Genomic DNA, 19,323 nt, shown 5'->3' with positions numbered 1-19,323 from the left:
TTCTTTTTTTAAAATTTATTCTTAAGTTTTAGGTGGACCCAATACCCTTATTTTACATTTATGTGGTGCTGAGATCAAACCCAGTGCCTCATGCGTGTTAGGCAAGGGCTCTACCACTGAGCCACAACCCCAGTCCCTGTTTCTTTGTTCTTTTTAGATATCCATGTCAGTAGAGTACCTTTTCACATATCATACATACCCAGAGGATAACATATTCTGATTAGGATCCCATTCTTGTGATTGTACGTGCTGTGGAGTTTCCCTGTGGTGTGTTCATACATGGACTTAGGAAACTTACGTTCAGTTCATTCTACTGTCTTTCCTATTCCCACTACTCTTGCCTTCATTCATCTATGTCTAGTCCAGAGTACTTTGCTACTACTCATTCTTATGGTCAAACTAAAAAGAATTTGCCAGTCTCACCAGATTTGAGCCTTTTCCCAATCTGGAAAAGGAAAATAAATCTCTCCAAGTAACAAATCCATATCCCCTCTAGTCCTCACACCCCAAAACATTCACAGCAACTGCTAATAAAGAGAGCTTGGAACACCACACACGTGCTTCAGTCTGTTTTTATGGGCCATCTAATTAGCACAATGTTGAGTCTTTATGGTTGCAGGAAAATCATAGGATAGCAGATCTGTAAATGGTACCTGCTCTTGCAACATGGAAATTGGATTTATTGAAGGAAATATAGAGACTTTAACCTAAATCACCTGTCATTATGTTATTTATAGAACAACACTCTGAGCTTTCTTGGGAGTCATGGACATCTTTGAGATTGTGATGAAAGCTGTAGCTTCTATCCCTTGAAAAAAAGCTTGTAATAAGATATACCAAAGTATCTGGGATATACCAAAATTTAATCTGGGATCCACAGAACTTTTGCAACAGGAAATCTGTGGCATTCTTTATTTCTTGATGCAAAAGTTCTATGGGTCCCAGATTATATTTTCTTGTTTGCCACATATGACGTGGACTTTCAGGAGAAGATGTATATAAGCATTTTTCAAAACATAAATACTACAAAATAAACTACTAAGAGAGAAGTCCATGGTCAAAGAGTTTGTGGAGCTATGTATACCTGGGGATTCAAAATTTATAAGGGTGTATTGGAACTTTTAAAAAGTCTTGCCATAAAGAAATCTTTTTATTCAATTTAAGATTTTGTATTTGAAACATTAACATCTCAGAGAAGATATTTTGGGAGATATTGGCAGACACATCTTGATCTAATAACCACTCATTTGCTTATTAGCTTTGTGGCCACTGGCTACAGACTTAATTTTGTGAATCTGAGTTTCTTACCTGTGATACTAAGACAATAATCCCAATGTCAAGTCAGTGACCTTGCATGGTAAATGTTAATTATTTTCTTACTTTTATTAAAAAGTTTCCCCTAGCTGGGCATGGTGGTGCATGCCTGTAAAGTTAGCTGCTTGGGAGGCTGAGGCAGAGGATTGCAAGTTCAAAGCCAGCCTTAGCAATTTCGTTAGGTCCAAAGCAACTGTCTCAATACAAAAAAATACAGAGCTGGACAATTCACAATAGATAAATTGTGGAACCAATCTAGATGCCTTTCAGTAGATGAATAGATAAAGAAAATGTGGTATATATACATAGTGGAATATTACTCAGCATTAAAAACCACGGCATTTGCCAGTAAATGGATGGAGTTGGAGAATATTATGGTGAGTGAAGTAAGCCAATCCCAATAAACCAAGTGCCGAATGTTTTCTCTGATAAGTGGATGCTGATCCATAATGTGGATGTGGGGCGGGGAACATGGGAGGAATGGAGGAACTTTAGATAGGGTAAAGGGGAGGGAGGGGGAGGGAAGGAGTGGGTGTGGGAAAGACGATGGAATGAGATGGACATCATTACCCCAAGTACATATATGTGAACTATGCATTCTGAAATTGAAAAGCATTCTGCTGTCATGTATAACAAATTAAAATAAATAAATAAAATTTAAAAAGCACATAATACTCCATTAATATGTAAAATAAGTGTACTTTTATGTATAAGTTAGAAAATAAATAAAAATAAAGAGATGGGGATGTGGCTCTGTAGTAGAGTGCCACTGGGTCCAATCCCTGGTACCCCCCAAAATTCTATACATATATTATATAATTATGCACTTGTATATGATATATATGGATACACACATATCTATTATATAAAATAGAATATGAAATGCAGTGCGTTATATGCTTTTGACAAAATTGCTTTGGCTAGCACTAGAATTCTCTAGAGAGCACAGTCTGGGAACAGGGATCATTTGTAAGCAAAGAGAATCCTGTTGTAGTTTCAGAATCCTCTGCTAATCCTGCATCTTGGGGCCCGTTTTGCTGGTTTGTAGAATAAAACGGCGATGACGTTATCCACAACAAAGCATTTATCCGTTCACTGTTCGATTTCACAGTCACTGTAACAATCATCGTGGAGATCACTCCTGCCAATGACTTCAGCCCCGTGTTTGAAGCTGCACACTATTCATTCTCCGTTCTGGAAACGTCAGGAGGTAAGAGTTCCCTTGCTTCTATCATGTACAAGCATCCACAAGGAAACACCATCAGATCTCAAGGGACTGATTGATAGAATCAGACCATGGAAATTTCCAGAATGCAAGCAGATGAGGGAGCATCTTCAGAGAGCAAGTGAATTTTCAATGTATCATCCTGATGATTTCCCCAAAGACTCCCTTGAGATCAGATCTAGGATTTTTGCAAGGGATAAACCTACATTATTAACTTATTTCACTCCACTTCTCTTTTGCCTCAAAACTAGGGCCAGGTCTAAAGAAGTAGGGGCAATGCAGTCATTTCTGATGCAATTTAAAAGTCTTCTGAGAGTTGAGCTCCAAGACTGTAGATCTGGGGTCAAGATCATGGTTAGGGATCTATCTCAGTTGTAAGTTAGGTATGAATGAGGACATATTTGTTAGCATAGACCAGGGAGCATTTGATTTGGAAAGGGCAGCAGAAGTGACATCTACACTTTCTGATATCTAAGAGAGGAATGTATCCTCAGCACCTCTGGAGGGTGCATCCTCCAGGCTTGATTTCAGTACTTCAAGGATGGAACTAGTTGTGTACTGGAATCAAATCACACTGGAGTCCAATAGGATTGAACTCAAATCTGTCCCTGCTACCACTAGTTAAATGACCTTTGACAAGTCACATAATCTCTACATACCTTTGAGAATTCTACGTAAGATGAAGATTACAATAATTATCTCAAGGAGCTGAGGACTAATAATTCTATGTATGCTAACTACAGGAAACATACTAAACTAGCCATGTTATCATTGCCAATAACAATAATACCAGTAACATTTACTGAATGGAGTGTCTACGATGTACAATGTGCTAAAATATTTTTCTTGCTTAAAAATAATTTCTTGCCAGGTATGGTGGTGCACACCTGTAATCCCAGCTACTAGGGAGGCTGAGGCAGGAGGATCATGAGTTAAAAGCCAGCCCCAGCAACTTAGTGAGCCCCTAAGCAACTCAGTGAGACCTTGCCTCTAAGTAAAATACAAAATAGGGCTGAGGAGGTGGCTCAGTAGTCAAGTGCCCCTGATTCAATTCCCAGTACCCCTGCACCCCCCACCCCCAAGAAATTCCTCCACCTTTCCCACCAGAGTACATAAACTGAATGAAATTAGCATCGTGTTGATTTTCCAAGGAGCTATTTATCAGAAGATCATCAGAACTTAGTGGTGATTTGCTCTGAGGAGTAAATTGCAAATTTAAAACCACTTTGAACACAGACTGTACTCAGAATATCAAACATTTAGCCTATAGATCTTGAAGACATTTTAAAAATTCATTAAGGTGGGAGTCTTTTCTCACACTGAATTTATTAGCATTGGGGACCTAGATGTGTCTTGAGATACATATGAAGTTTTTTCGCTTAATAAAATTATGGGAATCAGCAACATTTAAAGTAAAAAAAAAAAAAAGAAAAAAAGAAAAACGTTCTGATGGTATGTGATAAATTGAAAGAAAACTTCTGGAGGGGAGTTGGCATAGGCAAAAATAAATTTTTTATCAGTAATGATTTAGAAGAAAACACATGAAAAGTAAATCACTTCAGGTTGTGAGTCACAAGGGAAAACTTATTTCATTTCCAGCAGTTTTTGATGAGGAAGTTTGGCAGAGTTACAAGGTTTCATAATTACTCTATTTTAAAATTCAGCTAAAGATGCTCAAGATAACTTTCCATTTTTATTGAAAGGTTAATTTTACACCTACGGAAGAATAAGCTTCTCATTATACTTAACCAGGTATTAATGTGAAAATGGCTCCAATGTTAGCCAGGACTATATAATAGAGATGGCCATTTCACCTGTGCCCTCTTCTGTGTGGTCTTGTGTCAGTGGTGACTCCTTCCTCGTAATGATGGTCATTTCCAACAAGCAACAGGTTGGATTGTTTATACTCTGGAATTGCCATATAAGACATTCTTTTTCATGAATGTGTTTTCTCTGTTCTTGGTGTCTTGAGTGGTCAATTCTTGCTTAAATTATGCACATTGTCAAAGACTCACAAATCTTGGCAAAAGGAGGCCATCAGAGAAAGAAATCCATGAGCTCCAAGATGGTAGAGACAGCTCATGAAATGGTTTCTTCATCACAATTTTTTATTCTTTTTTTTTTTTGGTACTGAGGATTGAACCCAGGGGCACTGAACCACTGAGCCACATCCACAGCCCTTTTTTCTATTTTACTTAGAGACAGGGTCTAACATTCTTTATTCTTGATTATTAGCAGCCCAAATGTCCTACGTTTCTATCCGTGGGCTAGCCAAACACTGTTCAGAGGTATTTCACTAACGGGAGAATGCAAAGTATCTGCTCTGGAGTTTATGATTTAAATGGAAAGTGATTGGAGGTAAACCCAGCCTAACTGTAATCTATTACCACCAGTGTGCTCTACAATAAACTCCACAAAAATTAGAGCAATACAGCAATAAGCCCATGTTCTGGGACTTGCTCAAAATTGTGAGAGTTGGCTTTGTCTGTCCTGGCTTTGTCTGGGAGTGATTGGGATCATGGATTCCTCCCTTGTCTTTCAGCCAGCAAGCCTGAGCATGCTCTCAAAGTAAAAGAACAGGTGCAGTCACCACCAGAGTAACTTTCACGTGGACCAAGTTACAGTCCTGAGGGGAGGATTATGTGGCAACCGTAAAATGGAGATAGTAGTAGTATATATATTGTCAAGCTGTTGAGAAGATTCAACGAGAGAATGTGTATGAATCATTATCTAATTATTTAGTATATTACTGTGTACCAGGCACTACCCTGAGGGTTTTATTTAACTCATTCATTCCTCACGACAAGTCTGCATGAAAGATACTGTTGTTATTCCTAATTTGTAAATGAAGAATATGAAGTCCAGAGAGGTTATAGAAGTAGCCAATGAATTATACTCCCAAGGGACAGGGCTGAGATTTGGAACCTCTGATTTCTGGTTTAAGAGCCTACTCTGTGAACCAGTATCTGATGCTAATCTTAGCATAATACTAAGATTAACTAAGCTTTAGTAGTAGTATGCTATTTTTTAAACTCAGATCATGACTTATGCCACATGATTTAAAGTGGCCACAGACTCTCTCTAAATGTGCCTCCTATCACGTAGAGGTGGAGTCTTCAAACACATTTCATGTCCAGTGAAACTATCTCCATTGATAGTTTCACATTGAGAAACTATCCATGGAGATCAATGGCAGGTTCAACTTTTGAGGGTAATGCCTGTGCCTAAGAAGAATTAACCCTCTGCAACGTTCTTGGCAGCCTTCCACAAAGTTGGAAGAGTGACCGCCATTGATGAAGACTACCCACCCAACTGTCTGACCTACAAGATATCCAAGGGAGACATCCAGGTGATCCAGAGATTTTGGATTCACCCTCTCTCTGGAATGATCGAACTCACCACACAGCCGGACTACGAGTCTGTGAAGCAATATAACCTCACCGTGGAAGCCGTGGACTGCGACACAGCTCATCCTCGCACAGGAATAACCACAGTAAGTAGAGAGATGATTATGTTCTAATTTGTTCCAGTGGGAATGGTCCAATAAGAATAGCCACCGGGAATGGAGAAGCTTACAAATGTCTTCCACTTCTCGAAGGTTCTATAACTTTTGCATTTGTCTTATTTATTTATTTATATTTTTAATAGCATTATAATTAAACATGGTATTTGGGTTCATTTTGACAAAATGACACATGCAAGGAATTTGATTTCAATCCCCCTCCTCCCTGACCTTTCTCTTTCCTCCTCCCCCCTCCTCTCTTCTATTGATCTTCCTTTCACTCCTTTATTTATTTATTTATGGTTATTATTTTCTGAATATATGAACAGGTGAAATTCTTCTGGTACATTTGTATATGTAGTCGACGAGCAATTGTTCATTTCATTCCATATTTCTACCCCTTTCTCCTACTCCCTCCCTCCTCCTTGTTCTTCTCCTCCTCTACCAATCTCTCCTAAATCTTTATGATATCCAAGCTCCTTTCCTGCCACCTTCTTTCCTTCATTTTTCTCTAGCTTCTACATATGAGAGAAATCATTCAGCTCTTGGTTTCTGAGTCTGGCTTATTTCATGTAGTAGAATGATTTTCTCCATTGCCATCCATTTATTAGCAAATGCCCTGATTTCATTCTTCTTTAGATGGCTGAGTCCATCTCCATTGTGTAGATATGCCACAATTTCTTGACCCATTCATTTGTTGATGGGCATCTGGGTTGATTCCACAATTTGACTATTGGGAATCGTGCTGCTATAAACATTGAAATAGGTGTATCACTGTGATATGCTGAGTTTAGTTAGTTCTTTTGGGTATATACTGAGGAGTGGGATAGCTGGGTTGGATGGTGGTTCTATTCCTAGTGTTTGGAGGAGTCTCCACAGTGCTTTCCAGAATGGTTGTACTAATTTACACTCCCACCAGCAATATATGAATGGACGTTTTCCCCACATCCTCTCCAGCATTTATTATCATTGGTGTTTTTGATCATTGCCATTCTGATTGGGGCGAGATGAAATCTTAGTGTAGTTTTGATTTGCCTTTCTCTGATTGCTAGAGAGGCTGAACATTTTTTCATGTATTTGCTGGCCATTTGTATTTCCTCTTTTGAAAAGTTTCTATTTAGTTCTTTGACCCATTTGTTCATTTTTCTTTTCCTAGCATTGAGTTTTTTGAGTTCTTTGTATATTCTGGATATTAATCCCCCTTCAGAAGAGTAACTGGAAGGATTTTTCCCCCTTTCTGTAGGTTCTCTCTTCACTCCCTTGATTCCTTTGATATTGTGCATGTTGTGATTGAAGTCAGAGACTTGGTTGAGAATGAAGGACATACTAACTCCTGTCCTTCTCACTGGATCAGTGAACTGATAATTATAGCAAATATGCCTTGAGCACTTAGCATGGGCCAGTTCCTGTTCTAGGAGTAGGTCATCTCCATCTCCATATACAGATCTACTTAATCCTCATCCTAAATGTGCGAGGCAGGCAATATTATGATCATTTCCACCCGACAGATGAGGAAACCAAGGCACAGAGTTCAGGAAACATCCCTGAGGATACTCACAAAGTTTCTAGAACCACACTCAACCCAGGCTGCTTCTTAGTGAGGGTGATGTTGACAATAACAGTGGTTAATCCTGGTGCATTCCCTTGGCCTCAGAGTGAGGGAAGGTGTGGGCCTCTAAATTACTGTAGCAACATTAAAGGACTCTTGGAAGACACCAGGAGTGAGTGCTGCTGAATTTACTGTGTGGTGTGTGTTATTAATCACTACAAGGTTTTGTCACTGGAGAAGAGACAGAGTCCGATGAAGGAATTATGAGAGCCTTGTGTGGCCTGGTGAGTCACTGCATCTTTCCACCCCCAACTGTACAGAGGCCCCCGGATTTCTGTTTTTGTGGTTATTGGGTTTATGTGTGTCATGGTGAGGAAAACACCAGATCTATTCACGTTAACAATTAGAGTGACTTTTGCAGGGACTGAGTTACAGTCACGAAGCTGGAATTATGTGGCTTAGTCGTGTCGGGATGATACCTAGGAGAGTGAACTGCCTGTGGCAGTTTTTCCAGTAGACATTTATGAACTCCCCCAAATAGTATAGAATGACACCACCGGCAATTATCGTTCACTTATTACGCATGAGCAGAAGGGAAAGCAGATCGAATGAAAAAATTTCAAGTGGCTCTGTTCTGATAAAAAGAATTTATGTTTTGCCTAAATGCAAAGCAGGGACATGTTCATTCCCTCTTCCTTTTAATGGATATTTATTGGGTGTTTATTCTACAAACAATAACTTGGTTTACAAAGAAGCCTAGGGTAACCTGAATGCCTATGGGGAGCTTAAAGTTTTAATACATGAAAAGTTAAAGAGCCCGTAGCAAATGCCAAGCCGATGATACAGAGGAGTTCAGGAAAGGGAGACTGGTCTGTAGTTTCCAAAGTTTGGGGATCTATCATCACCACCACCACCATTGTCCCATCCACTTTTTATTAAGAATCTAATAAACACCAAGTATTATGATATGCCCTTGATCATTTCATTTATTCCTCAATCCCATTCCATGGGGGTGATTTCTAATACTCTTTATTCACAGATGGATAAATTTTGTTCCCAAGGTGTGGAAGTTAAGTAGTGTATCCAAGGGAACTCGGTTGAAAGAGGTAGGATTAAGTCTGGGCCCTTCATCACTATCAGGTACTCTGAATTCTCCAAGAAAGCCACCAATTCTATCCTCTCCACTTTCAAAATGTCCCGAATCCTCCTACCTCCCACCGTCTACTGCTAAAATTCTGGTGTGTTAGCAGTAGGTTGCATCACTGTGACCAAAATACCTGACAAGAACAACTCAGAGGAGGAAAAGTTTAATTTGGCCCATGGGATCAGAGGTTCTCAGTCCACAGATGGCCAACGCCATGGCTCTGGGCCCAAGCTGAGGCAGAACATCATGGCAGACAGGAAGCAGAGAGAAAGAGAGAGGAGATGGGACCCTGGAGGAGAGATGCTCAGCTCGTGGTGGGGCCCAGAAGCAGAGGGGCCACAGGGAAGATGCACCCTTCCAGGACACATCCCCAGTGATGACCTACTTCAGTTCCCATCCCATCAGGTCAGTCTATTCAAGGTAGGAAGAAAGGATTGGGTTATAGCTCTCTCAATCAAATAATATTATTTTACCTATGATAAGCCCTGCGTTAACAGGAGCTTTTGGGAACACCTCACATCCAAACTATGACACCTGGTTATGTCACCATCGTCCTGACCTGGTCTAGTGTAGCAGGCTCAACACGTGAGTCCCCCAGTTCTTTGTGTGCCCTTCCGTTCTACTCTGCATACAGTAACCATAGGGATCCATTTAAAAGACAAATAACCTCTTTCTCAAACCTCTCCATTGGTTCCCCATTGCACTTAGCAAGGCCCTAACTTCATTTGCAAGATCTGTGGGGTTGTACGATCTAGGTTCTAGCTACCTCTTTTTTGGGGAATACGGGGGGATACTGGGGATTAAACTTGATCCCTGAGTCACCTCCCCAGCCCTATTTTGTGTTTTCTTTAGAGACAGGGTCTCACTGAGTTGCTTAGCGCCTGGCTTTTGCTGAGGCTGGCTTTGAACTCTCTATCCTCCTGCCTCAGCCTCCTGAGTTGCTGGGATTACAGGTATTCAGCACTGTACCTGGTTCTGGCTGCCTCTTCATCTTCAGCTCTAGTTATGGTTTGGATGTGAGGGTCCCCCAGAAGCTCATGTGTGAGACATGCAAAAAGGTTCAGAGGAGACATGACTGGGCTGTGAGAGCCTTAACCCAACCAGTGAATGGACCCCTGATGGGATTAACTGGGTGGTGGCTGGAGGAGGGGGCATTGGGGGCGTGGCTTTGGGGTCTCTATTTGTCTCTGGAGAGTGGAGTCTCTCTCTGCTTCCTGATCAGCATGTGAGCTGCTTCCCTCCACCACACTCTTCCTCCATGATGTCCTGCCTCCCCTCGAGCCCCGAGGAGTGGAGCCTGCTGTCTGTGGACTGGGACCTCTGAAACCATGAGCTCCCAAATAAACTTTTCCTCTTCTACAATTGTTCTGGTTGGGGTCTTTTAGTTGCAACAGTGAAAAAAACTAACTAAAACTAGCTCCTAGCTCTCTCCTTCTTACTTACTCCAATCCAGCCATGTGAACGTCTTGATGTTTCTCAAACACACTAAGACTGTAAAGTGTATCCTTCATGGCTCACATGATCACTTTAATATCTCTGCCCCAATGAAACCTGTAGGTAAAGGCCTTTTACATTGTGTGTAATGGTGGAAATTTGAAGCAATCCATGTGCTCATCGTTAGGGGAATGAATAAGTAATAGATACATACTGGGGAGTACTAAGAATCAAGAAGAAATAGCAAACTAGTTCTGGAAATGGCAGTATAGAAAGAACAGACAGGGCATTGTGTGGGAAAAATAGGAACAGAAAAGATTTGTCGGGGCTGGGGCTGTAGCTCAGTGGTAGAGCGCTTGTCTAGCACACGCAAGGCACTGGGTTTGATCCTCAGCACCACAGAAAAATAAATAAAAAAATAAAATAAAGGTATTGTGTTCATCTACAACTGAAAATATTTAAAAATGTATTTGTAATGTGATATATTTGATGCAAAGCAAAAACCGCACCATCAATACTATGTACTTCATGAGTTCATACTTGCTTAAAGGACACATATCAAATATGGGGAATTCGGGAAGAAATAGGAGCTGGGAGCTGGGTGGGGTGGTGTGCACTCCTCTAATCCTTGTGACTTGGGAAGCCTAGGCAGGAAGATCACAACTTTGAGGCCAGTCATAGCAATTTCGTGAGATCTCATCTCAACAAATGCATAAATGCATAAATAAAATTAAAAGGGACGGGACTCAGTCCTAGAGTACCCCTGAGTAGAACACCCAGTAAACCTCCCATTGCATGAACGTTCGTACGCATGCATACACACACACACACACACACACACACACACAGGAGAAAGGGTCAAAAACAAAAACTTCTCTGAACACCGTCTCACCTTAGTTCTCGTTAGCTGTTCTCGATATCCTGGACTGTGTAGCGTCAGTTACTGTATGACATTGCCTAATAGAGTTGCAGAGTTGCTAAGTGTGTTTATTGCTTTGCCTCCACCACTAGAGGTCAGGGACTTTGTTCAGTTCACTTCTGTAGCTTCTATGTCTAGGCCAGTGCTTGACACATAGAAAATGTTGAATCAATATTCATTGAAAGGAATGAATTTGTGCCCCCAGCCAGTCATAGGATGGTAGGGATTAAGATTTTGTGTTTTAGTGGAATATTACTCAGCTTTAAAGAAGAATGAAATTATGGTATTTGCAGGTAAATGGATGGAGCTGGAGAATATCAGGCCAAAATAAGACAATTCCCCCCAAACCAAAGGCCAAATGTTTTCTCTGATGAGTGGATGCTGATCCATAATTGAGGCAGGGATAGGAAAGAATGCAGGAACTTTGGATTGGGCAGAAGGGAGTTAGGGGAGGGGAGGGGGTGTTGGGAGTAGGAATGACAATGGAATGAGATGGACATTATTACCCTATAAACATGTATGATTACACTATAAGTGTGACTCTGCACCATGTTCAGCCAGAGGAAGGAGAAGTTGTGCTCCATATGTGTACAATGTGTCAAAATGCATTCTATTGTCGTGTATAATTAATTAGAACAAATAAAAAAGAAGTAAGCATCCGAAAACCACACACACACACACACACACACACACACACACACACACACCTTGTATTTAAAGGTTGATAAAAGCAAGGTTAAGCCGCTTACACCAAATAAAGAAGCTAGTAGGTGACCCAGGTTTCAATCAAGAGTTCTGTTCCAAGTCCAAGTCCAGTGTCATTTTTATTATATCACAGAAATATCCTAAAATCCATTTACTTATAATATCTCACATTAAATAAGATACACAGGTATTCAATCTATAGAAGCAACATTAAAGAATGAGTGACTCCCTAAGAATTTAGCTGCGTGGTTAAAACATTACAGAAAACATTTTTGGAAAGATAAAACTTGCAAATGTAGGCACACCCGGGATTCTTCTGCGAATGTTGCTGAGAAAGTTATGAGTCATCTGAGAGGTGGGCTGGTAACCTTTCTAGGTTGACTAGCATTCATTCGATCACTGACATTTTAAAATCCTTGATATTTTGATCTTTTCCTAGGTAAGTTAGTTTCCTGGTGTATAGTGTTTTAATTAAGCAAAGATTGATAACATCTTCTGATTAAGGTCAGAGCATATTTGAAGTGATCGTATTGTTACCAATAAAATAAACCAGGCTTCAAGGAAGAGTGAAGAGGAGGCTCTTCATTAAGAAAGATGTTTGCCATTAAGCATAGCTATTTAAAGCATTCAAGGGATTACAACTTTTCAAGGCACTGTTCTTTAGCTTTCCTTTTGTCATCATTTACATAATTTGCGAGCCTTCCCAAGGCTCCTCTAATGAGCCCACATCTCTCCCTAATGGCTACACTGAATGTCACAGTTGACCCAGGAAATAATAAACCTCTGACTAGTTGATTGACAGCCAGAATCCAAATCTGCAGGAGCATTTCTGCAAACTCAAAATTCTAGACTTTTTAATTTAATAGTACCAAATGATCTGTCTCTACCCAGATGCTTATTTCTGATTTTGTGCACAAACAGTCACACGATGTGGATGTGATGTTTCTTCACTCTCCATCGCCTGACAGGTCACGGTTGACATCGAAGATGAGAATGATGAAGCACCTGTCTGCACACCCTATCTCTATAAGGCCGTCATTTTTGACAATGTTGTTGCTGGGACAAACGTCAATGGCTTCAAACTGAGCTGTCACGACAGAGATTCACAAGATTTCGAAATGCGCTTTGAGATAGCTTCTGGTGGATGATTTAATTATTTCTTTTAATCATGTGCATTTGTCAAATTGACATTAGTTATATTGTGTAAGGCATGATACATAACCCTAGAAATGACTAAGTTTATACTTATAGCATTAAGTTTCCTCAAGGTTCACTTTCACTTCTACATATCTAACTTATTTCTTCCTGTAATGGGAGTATCAGTGAGTTCATGGATACTTTGACCACAAAGTACTTTGCATGGGAAAGGCTAAGGGTTGCACTAGGAGCTAAGTCCGCTGTCCATGGTGCTGACTGAGAAGAGCAGTCACCTTCGCTTTGAAGATACAAATCCATTAGGATAGATGTTTTGGGGTATATAATTGCTGGATTTGCACAGATCTAAATCAACTTTAGTCACTATCTTGTCTTCTGTGGAAGACATCTGCTGAAACCAATGATATATCAGGCATTGTGCTGGGAAATGGGTACACAGAATATCCAAGACAGATAAGGATCTATATTTACATCACTCATTTCTTATTAAACTAGTAGTAACTGCAACAATTATAAAATTATGAACTACAATAAGTCCTATAAAAAAAGTTACTTGGGTTGGAAATGGTGGCTCATGCCTGTAATCTCAGTGGCTTGGGAGGCTGAGCTAGGAGGATCTCGAGTTCAAAGCCAGCCTCAGCAACAGCAAGGTGCTAAGCAACTCAGTGAGACCCTGTCTCTAAATAAAATGCAGAATAGGGCTGGGGATGTGGCTGAGTGGTTGAGTGCTCCTGAGTTCAATCCCCAGTACCAAAAAAAAAAAAAAGTTACTTGCTACTGTGAACCATCATAAAAAAGAGACCAATTTAAAGCACAGAGGCCACATCTGTCTCATTTGTCTAAAAGAACAGGAGCTCTGGAGATCAGTAAACACATTGCCAATTAATTAAGAGGACTACTTTGATATCTATTCCCCTTGCTTCATAACTTAATAAGCTCCATGAAGAAAGGGACCATGTGCATCTTGTTTATAAAAATGTCCCCAAGGCCATAGGGAAGACTTTAACTTAGGGGAATCTATAGATACTCTGTGGTTTGACTGGTTCATTTGATACTGACCTAGATAGACGTATAAATGAAATAGCTCTGAGTAGAAGATTAAGGAAGAGGAATAAGGTAGGTGGGATTGCTAGACATTAGCGTGAGCTTTGCTAGCCATGTGTGGACATCAGACTTATGATCTTAACCTGAAAATGTATTCTCTAACCAACTACGTTTATTGCTTATTTTTATCTCAGTTTTATTAAAAGCCATGTATAGATTTGGGAATTCAGGATACAATGGAAATTTATTTTAACCCCTATGGGGTTAAAATACTAATTTAAAGTCGCTTGAGGAGATCAGTGTATCTTAATATGATTCTGATTTTTCAATTATCCCTTTTAAAGGAAATGAGAACCATCACTTTGGATTTGATCCAATTCGAGGTTCAAATACTCCAAAATTGATCGTGAAGAATCCTTTTAAGTTTGAGTCTGGAGCTGAACCGCGGCGGCAGTACCATCTTGTGGTGCACGTAATTGATGACAATCTGAAATACGGCAAATCCAGCAAGCCCAGGACAGGCACCGCTATTATAGATATTTATGTGACAAGAGCCAATACGCCACCTCCCCCAACAAGTTCTGAAGTAAAGAGTTATAGAATCTGAGTCTCTGTGCAGAAAATACTGTACTGTAAATTCCAGTTTTATTTAGGAAGGTTAGAAGTCTGATCAGGGCAACACCTTCCCCCAAATGCCTTTCCACTTGAAAGCTCTGCCCCCATCCAACCACCCAGGCCACATTTTACAGTGTGCACCTGTTCATATAAACGATATGGGTGGAAAAGAATTTGTGATAATGGCATATGGTATATACCTCATATGGTACATAGAGGACCCCTAAGCAGCTAATTGTGTCTGAATTATCTGAAAGTTCTGCCTACCAGAAAAGCCCGATATTCAGTGAATTTCAATGAATTTTATCAATTTAAATTCTCAGCAAATAGGCACCTTAAATGATTATTCTGTAGCAGCCATGCTATGCACGGTCATGGTCATGGGAACCTACAGAGTGCCAGGACAGTACCACATGGCATATATTCATCTGCTCATCACATCTTCAATCCAACCCTGTGAAGCTTAGCAGACCCTCTAGTATCTTATCATTTAAAAAATAGATATGCAGTGTTTCCGTAGAATTCCAGAATGGCTTCTGAGACACCCAAGGTGAAGTCTATTCTGTTGAGCAGTGTAGGGTATATTTTATTGTCTTCTATCCTCTGAAATAGAAGCAAAAAAAAAGGTGGTAAATCTTTTCACCAGAATATATGATTTTCGAGATATACTGGCCTTTGAACTGCATAAAAGGGTTAACTCTATGTGGAGCAGATAATGGGGGCATGTAAACCTAAAAGGACCTCAGATACCATCTAGTTCAGCCCCCTTTTATGGATGGGAAGACTGAGGGCAAAAAGAGAAATGGTTTGTTTAGGATCACAGAATGGTCACTGAAGGCAGCTCAAGTCTTTAAATTTTTTTTATTTGTTCTTTTTAGTTATACAAGACAGTAGAGTAAATTTTGACGTATCTACATACATGGAGTCTAACTTCCCGTTCTTGTGGTTGGACATGATGTGGAGTTTCCCTGGTCGTGTGTTCCTATATGAACATGGGAAAGTTCTGTCCCATTCATTCCACTGTCTTTCCCATTCCCATCCCCCTCCCTTCCCTTCATTCCCCTTTGTCTCACCCAATGAACTTCTACCTCACTCCCATTGTGTATTAGCATCCACGTATCCGAGAGAACATCCCGCCTCTAGTTTTTTGGGACTGACTAATTTAACTCACCATGATAGTCTCCAGTTCCACCCACTTACCAGCAAATGCCATAATTTCATTCTTCTTTATGGCTGAGCAATTCAAGTCTTTATATTCTTAATTGGGTGGCTTCTTTATGTTGTGGTATTTCTCAGTATCACCTGTGGAGTGTAAAAATAAGTATGCCTGAGTCAATACCCCACTGTCTGTGTGCAATTATGGCTCTGTGCGGATGCTACTGTGTGTGTGAACAGATGCTCTCTGAAAACACCAACTAATGCTCTGTTTGCTTTGAAATAATTTTCCCAGCAAAGAAAAGGTCTGACCATTGTGTACACAGCTATCAACACATACAAATCCGAGGACTGGTACATTCCTTTCATCTTCACTCTGATGGCTATTTTCTTTGCTGGATTGGTTTCCTGGGTGTGTTTTCTGCTTTGGAGATATGGAAACATTATGGAGTGCTGTCATTTAATGACCAAAGAAGTCTCCAAGTCCAGATCCAAGTATGTGATTTTTTTTCTTTCTAACTTTTTGATATGAAGAGTTAAAATCAATTGAGGTTCGGTGATCTCCAATCTGAGGGCTCTGTCTAATTTTGCTTTTGTAGGGCACAGAGAAAAGCATTTGGGATACAAAACCCTTTTCACCGATGATCCCAAACCCACTCCATCCCAGAAACAGTTGGGGACCTCTCTTTTTAGTAACAACAAATTATTGAATTATATCATAGAACATTTGCAACAGATTTTCGGTGGGAAGATGTTTTAAACAAATACATTTAGAAATAAACAACTCTCCCTTATTATTTTTTTTTTTGCAAGTACTTTGATGGACAGCTGTTTGACCATTGCTGGGAGTGAGCCTAGGATGGGTAATCCATGCAGATATCCTCTCTGAGCATCTGTGTGTCTTTCCATCTGTCTGACGCTGGACAGAAAAATCCAAAAAATGTATAGAATGAAGCTGCTTTTATCATTATCCAAAAAGAGTTCCTCAGGGTACAAAATATCATAGCTTCAAAATTAGAGTTGGAACTGAATTTTCATTAACTAAATAGAATTTATTGATGGTGCAATAAGTGTGTAGTGGTAGTTGATGCAGACCATTTTATTATTCCTCATAGAATATTTCATTTTTTTTCCTGGGAATATAGGATGATGTAATAATAGTCATGTGCTGACTATTGAATGAAATCGTTTTTTTTCACCATGTGTTAGCATAATGAAGCTGATATTTTGTCAAATTTTCTTTCTCTACAGACGAATGAAGTATATTGCAGGTAAGATATAGATTGCTCATTGTTACACAATTATCCTTAAATTGTGTGACTTTTAACGTGCCTCTCACCAGATACCTGTTTTTATTTATTTGTTTTGGAACAGGGGATAGTTATCAGAAAGACAAGGTCATTACAGGAAGCAGAAGTAAAAAATTAGAAGTGTTAACAGTAAGTGCATTTTTGTGGTCCCTCTATGGTTAAAAAAATATGCTACATTTTCCTCATAGTTGTTGTGCAAATGGAGGTTCCATATAGACATATGGTAAATTGACACAAGCATCAGAGAAAGGAAAGAACATAATTTCAATTTATCTGTTTCTGCAGCCAGAACAACTCTAGATAATGGAAATCCTGCACCTTTCATCATTAGTTAAAAATAAAAGCAATATTTGAAAATAAATTATATATGTGATAGAGCTGAATAAGCTCTTCAACCTTTGAGTTTTTAAGCAGATGGGAAATCTGTGCCCTAGAGCACACAAATCATTTTCAAACTGGCTGAGTCGTATTCATTGAATAATTCACATAACCAAGTGTAGCAGGGTAAGACTGGTTCTAGGAAAAATAAATGTAGGCTAGAAAAGAAGGGCATTTTTAGTTTTCACCTCTAATTTTTCTCTCCACTGGCCTCTACGGACCTTTTTACCTGAATCTTTACTGACCGTGACATTGTCTCATGAGCTTGTTCTCACTCAGGGCTTCTTTCCCCTGTCTCTTCCCTTAGGAAATGGATGCCACCTCACCACCTGTATTAGTTTGCTAAGAGCTGCTGTAACAAAATACCAGACTGGGTGGCTTAAACAACAGAACTTTATTTCTCATGGTTCCCAATGCTAGAAGTCCATGATCAAGGTGTTGGGCAGGTTTGGTAATTCTGAGTCCTTTCTCCTCGGCTTGCTGAGAGCTGCCTTCTGGCTGAGTCCTCACATGTCTGTGAGGATGGTCTTTGCTTTTAGCGTCCTGATCTCCTCTTTTTATAAAAACATTTTTCTGTATTGGATTAAGCTCTGCCTCCAGGACCTCATTTTACTCTTTAAACATACTGTCTCCAAATGGAGTGATGTCCGTAGGTACTAGGGGTTAGAATGTTAATGTATGAATTTGGGGGAGTGGCACAGGGTAACCTGTAATACCTCTCATCAAAATGAAATTTCATATTAAAAAAAAAAGAGAAACTGAAAAGAACTCATGAAAATGGAAGGGAAATCAGTAGAAGAGAGAAAAGGGACCAGGAGGAGGAACAAGAGAAGAGAAAATACTAGAAAATGATATTGGCTAAATTATATTGTTATATTGTGTGCTTGTATAAATATGTAACAACAAATCCCACCTTTATGTACAACTATTATGCATCAATAAAAAATGTGGGCAGTAAGCCCAGTGTGGTGGTGCACACCAATCATCCCAGCAGCTCGGGAGGCTGAGGAAGGAGGATTGTGAGTTCAAAGCCAGCCTCAGCAACAGCAAGGCACTGAGCAACTCAATGAGACTCTGTCTCTAAATAAAATACAAAATAAGGCTGGGGATGGGGCTCAGTGGTTAAGCACCCCTGAGTTCAATCCCTGGTACCCCGGCCCAAAAAATGTGGGAAATTAAAAAAAAAAAAAGACCAGAGTTAACAGGGGTCATGGCAAATAGATTGATGTAGGGGATGGGATTGGGAGGAGATAGGCACACCCAGAAGTTTTGGTCCCTAGGCTGAGCACTCTATAGATTAGAAAGATGAGGTAATTTATAAGAAGTCATCTGCTCAAAGAATTCAACACATATCAAAACTAATTTTATCAACCCAACTTTATTGCTAACAATTTGTGCTTTTTCAAAGGAAACCATTGTGTACGAGACCATGTTTGATGGAGAAGCCATTGATCCAGGTATGGTGCTTAATTATCTTTTGAGTGAAGCCCAATTTTACCTGTTTGGATATTAAACTATATGGAATACATTGCTCGTTATTATGTTTGCAAAATGAGACTCTGTCCTAATGTCTTCCCCTTTGGGGCCAGTCAGGGATCAGAGAAAGCAGTTAAATCATGGGAGGCAACTGATGTTTGGGGGATGTCACCATTACTCAGTTCCACTCCTAAAGGACATGGGAGGAATAGGAAGGAAGTTGTTGGAGGGTCTGTAAAAGCCTTGGAGGTGGAGAAGTTAGAAGATGAGGGTTTCAGTGTGGACAGTCAACAAAGCTCCGAATGAACTTGGGGCAAAGCATTTAACCTTCCTGCATCTCCCTTTTCCCAGCTGAAAAACCTATGTTGTCTGCTTCATGGTGGGGATTGTGCAGTTTA

At 39.9% G+C, this 19,323-nt stretch overlaps 1 protein-coding gene across 1 annotated transcript in view; it reads left to right on the top strand.

Annotated features, from left to right (window-relative positions):
• Positions 1–19,323, top strand: part of LOC308644849 (cadherin-related family member 3-like) — a gene marked incomplete at both ends in the record, with an annotated part of 67,032 nt that overhangs the window by 44,333 nt on the left and 3,376 nt on the right. Inside the window, 8 exons of the mRNA XM_081286544.1 lie at positions 2,426–2,524; positions 5,800–6,032; positions 12,761–12,932; positions 14,336–14,577; positions 16,057–16,256; positions 17,013–17,032; positions 17,136–17,200; positions 18,858–18,906. Coding sequence (XP_081142670.1) covers positions 2,426–2,524; positions 5,800–6,032; positions 12,761–12,932; positions 14,336–14,577; positions 16,057–16,256; positions 17,013–17,032; positions 17,136–17,200; positions 18,858–18,906 — 1,080 coding nt within the window. The remainder of the gene's footprint in view (positions 1–2,425; positions 2,525–5,799; positions 6,033–12,760; positions 12,933–14,335; positions 14,578–16,056; positions 16,257–17,012; positions 17,033–17,135; positions 17,201–18,857; positions 18,907–19,323) is intronic.

The sequence above is a fragment of the Spermophilus citellus genome, assembly GCF_964194105.1.
Source record: "Spermophilus citellus genome assembly, chromosome: 3".
Lineage (NCBI taxonomy): Eukaryota > Metazoa > Chordata > Mammalia > Rodentia > Sciuridae > Spermophilus > Spermophilus citellus.
Note: the sequence above shows the minus strand (reverse complement) of the source record. Positions and strands in the feature narration are given on the sequence as shown.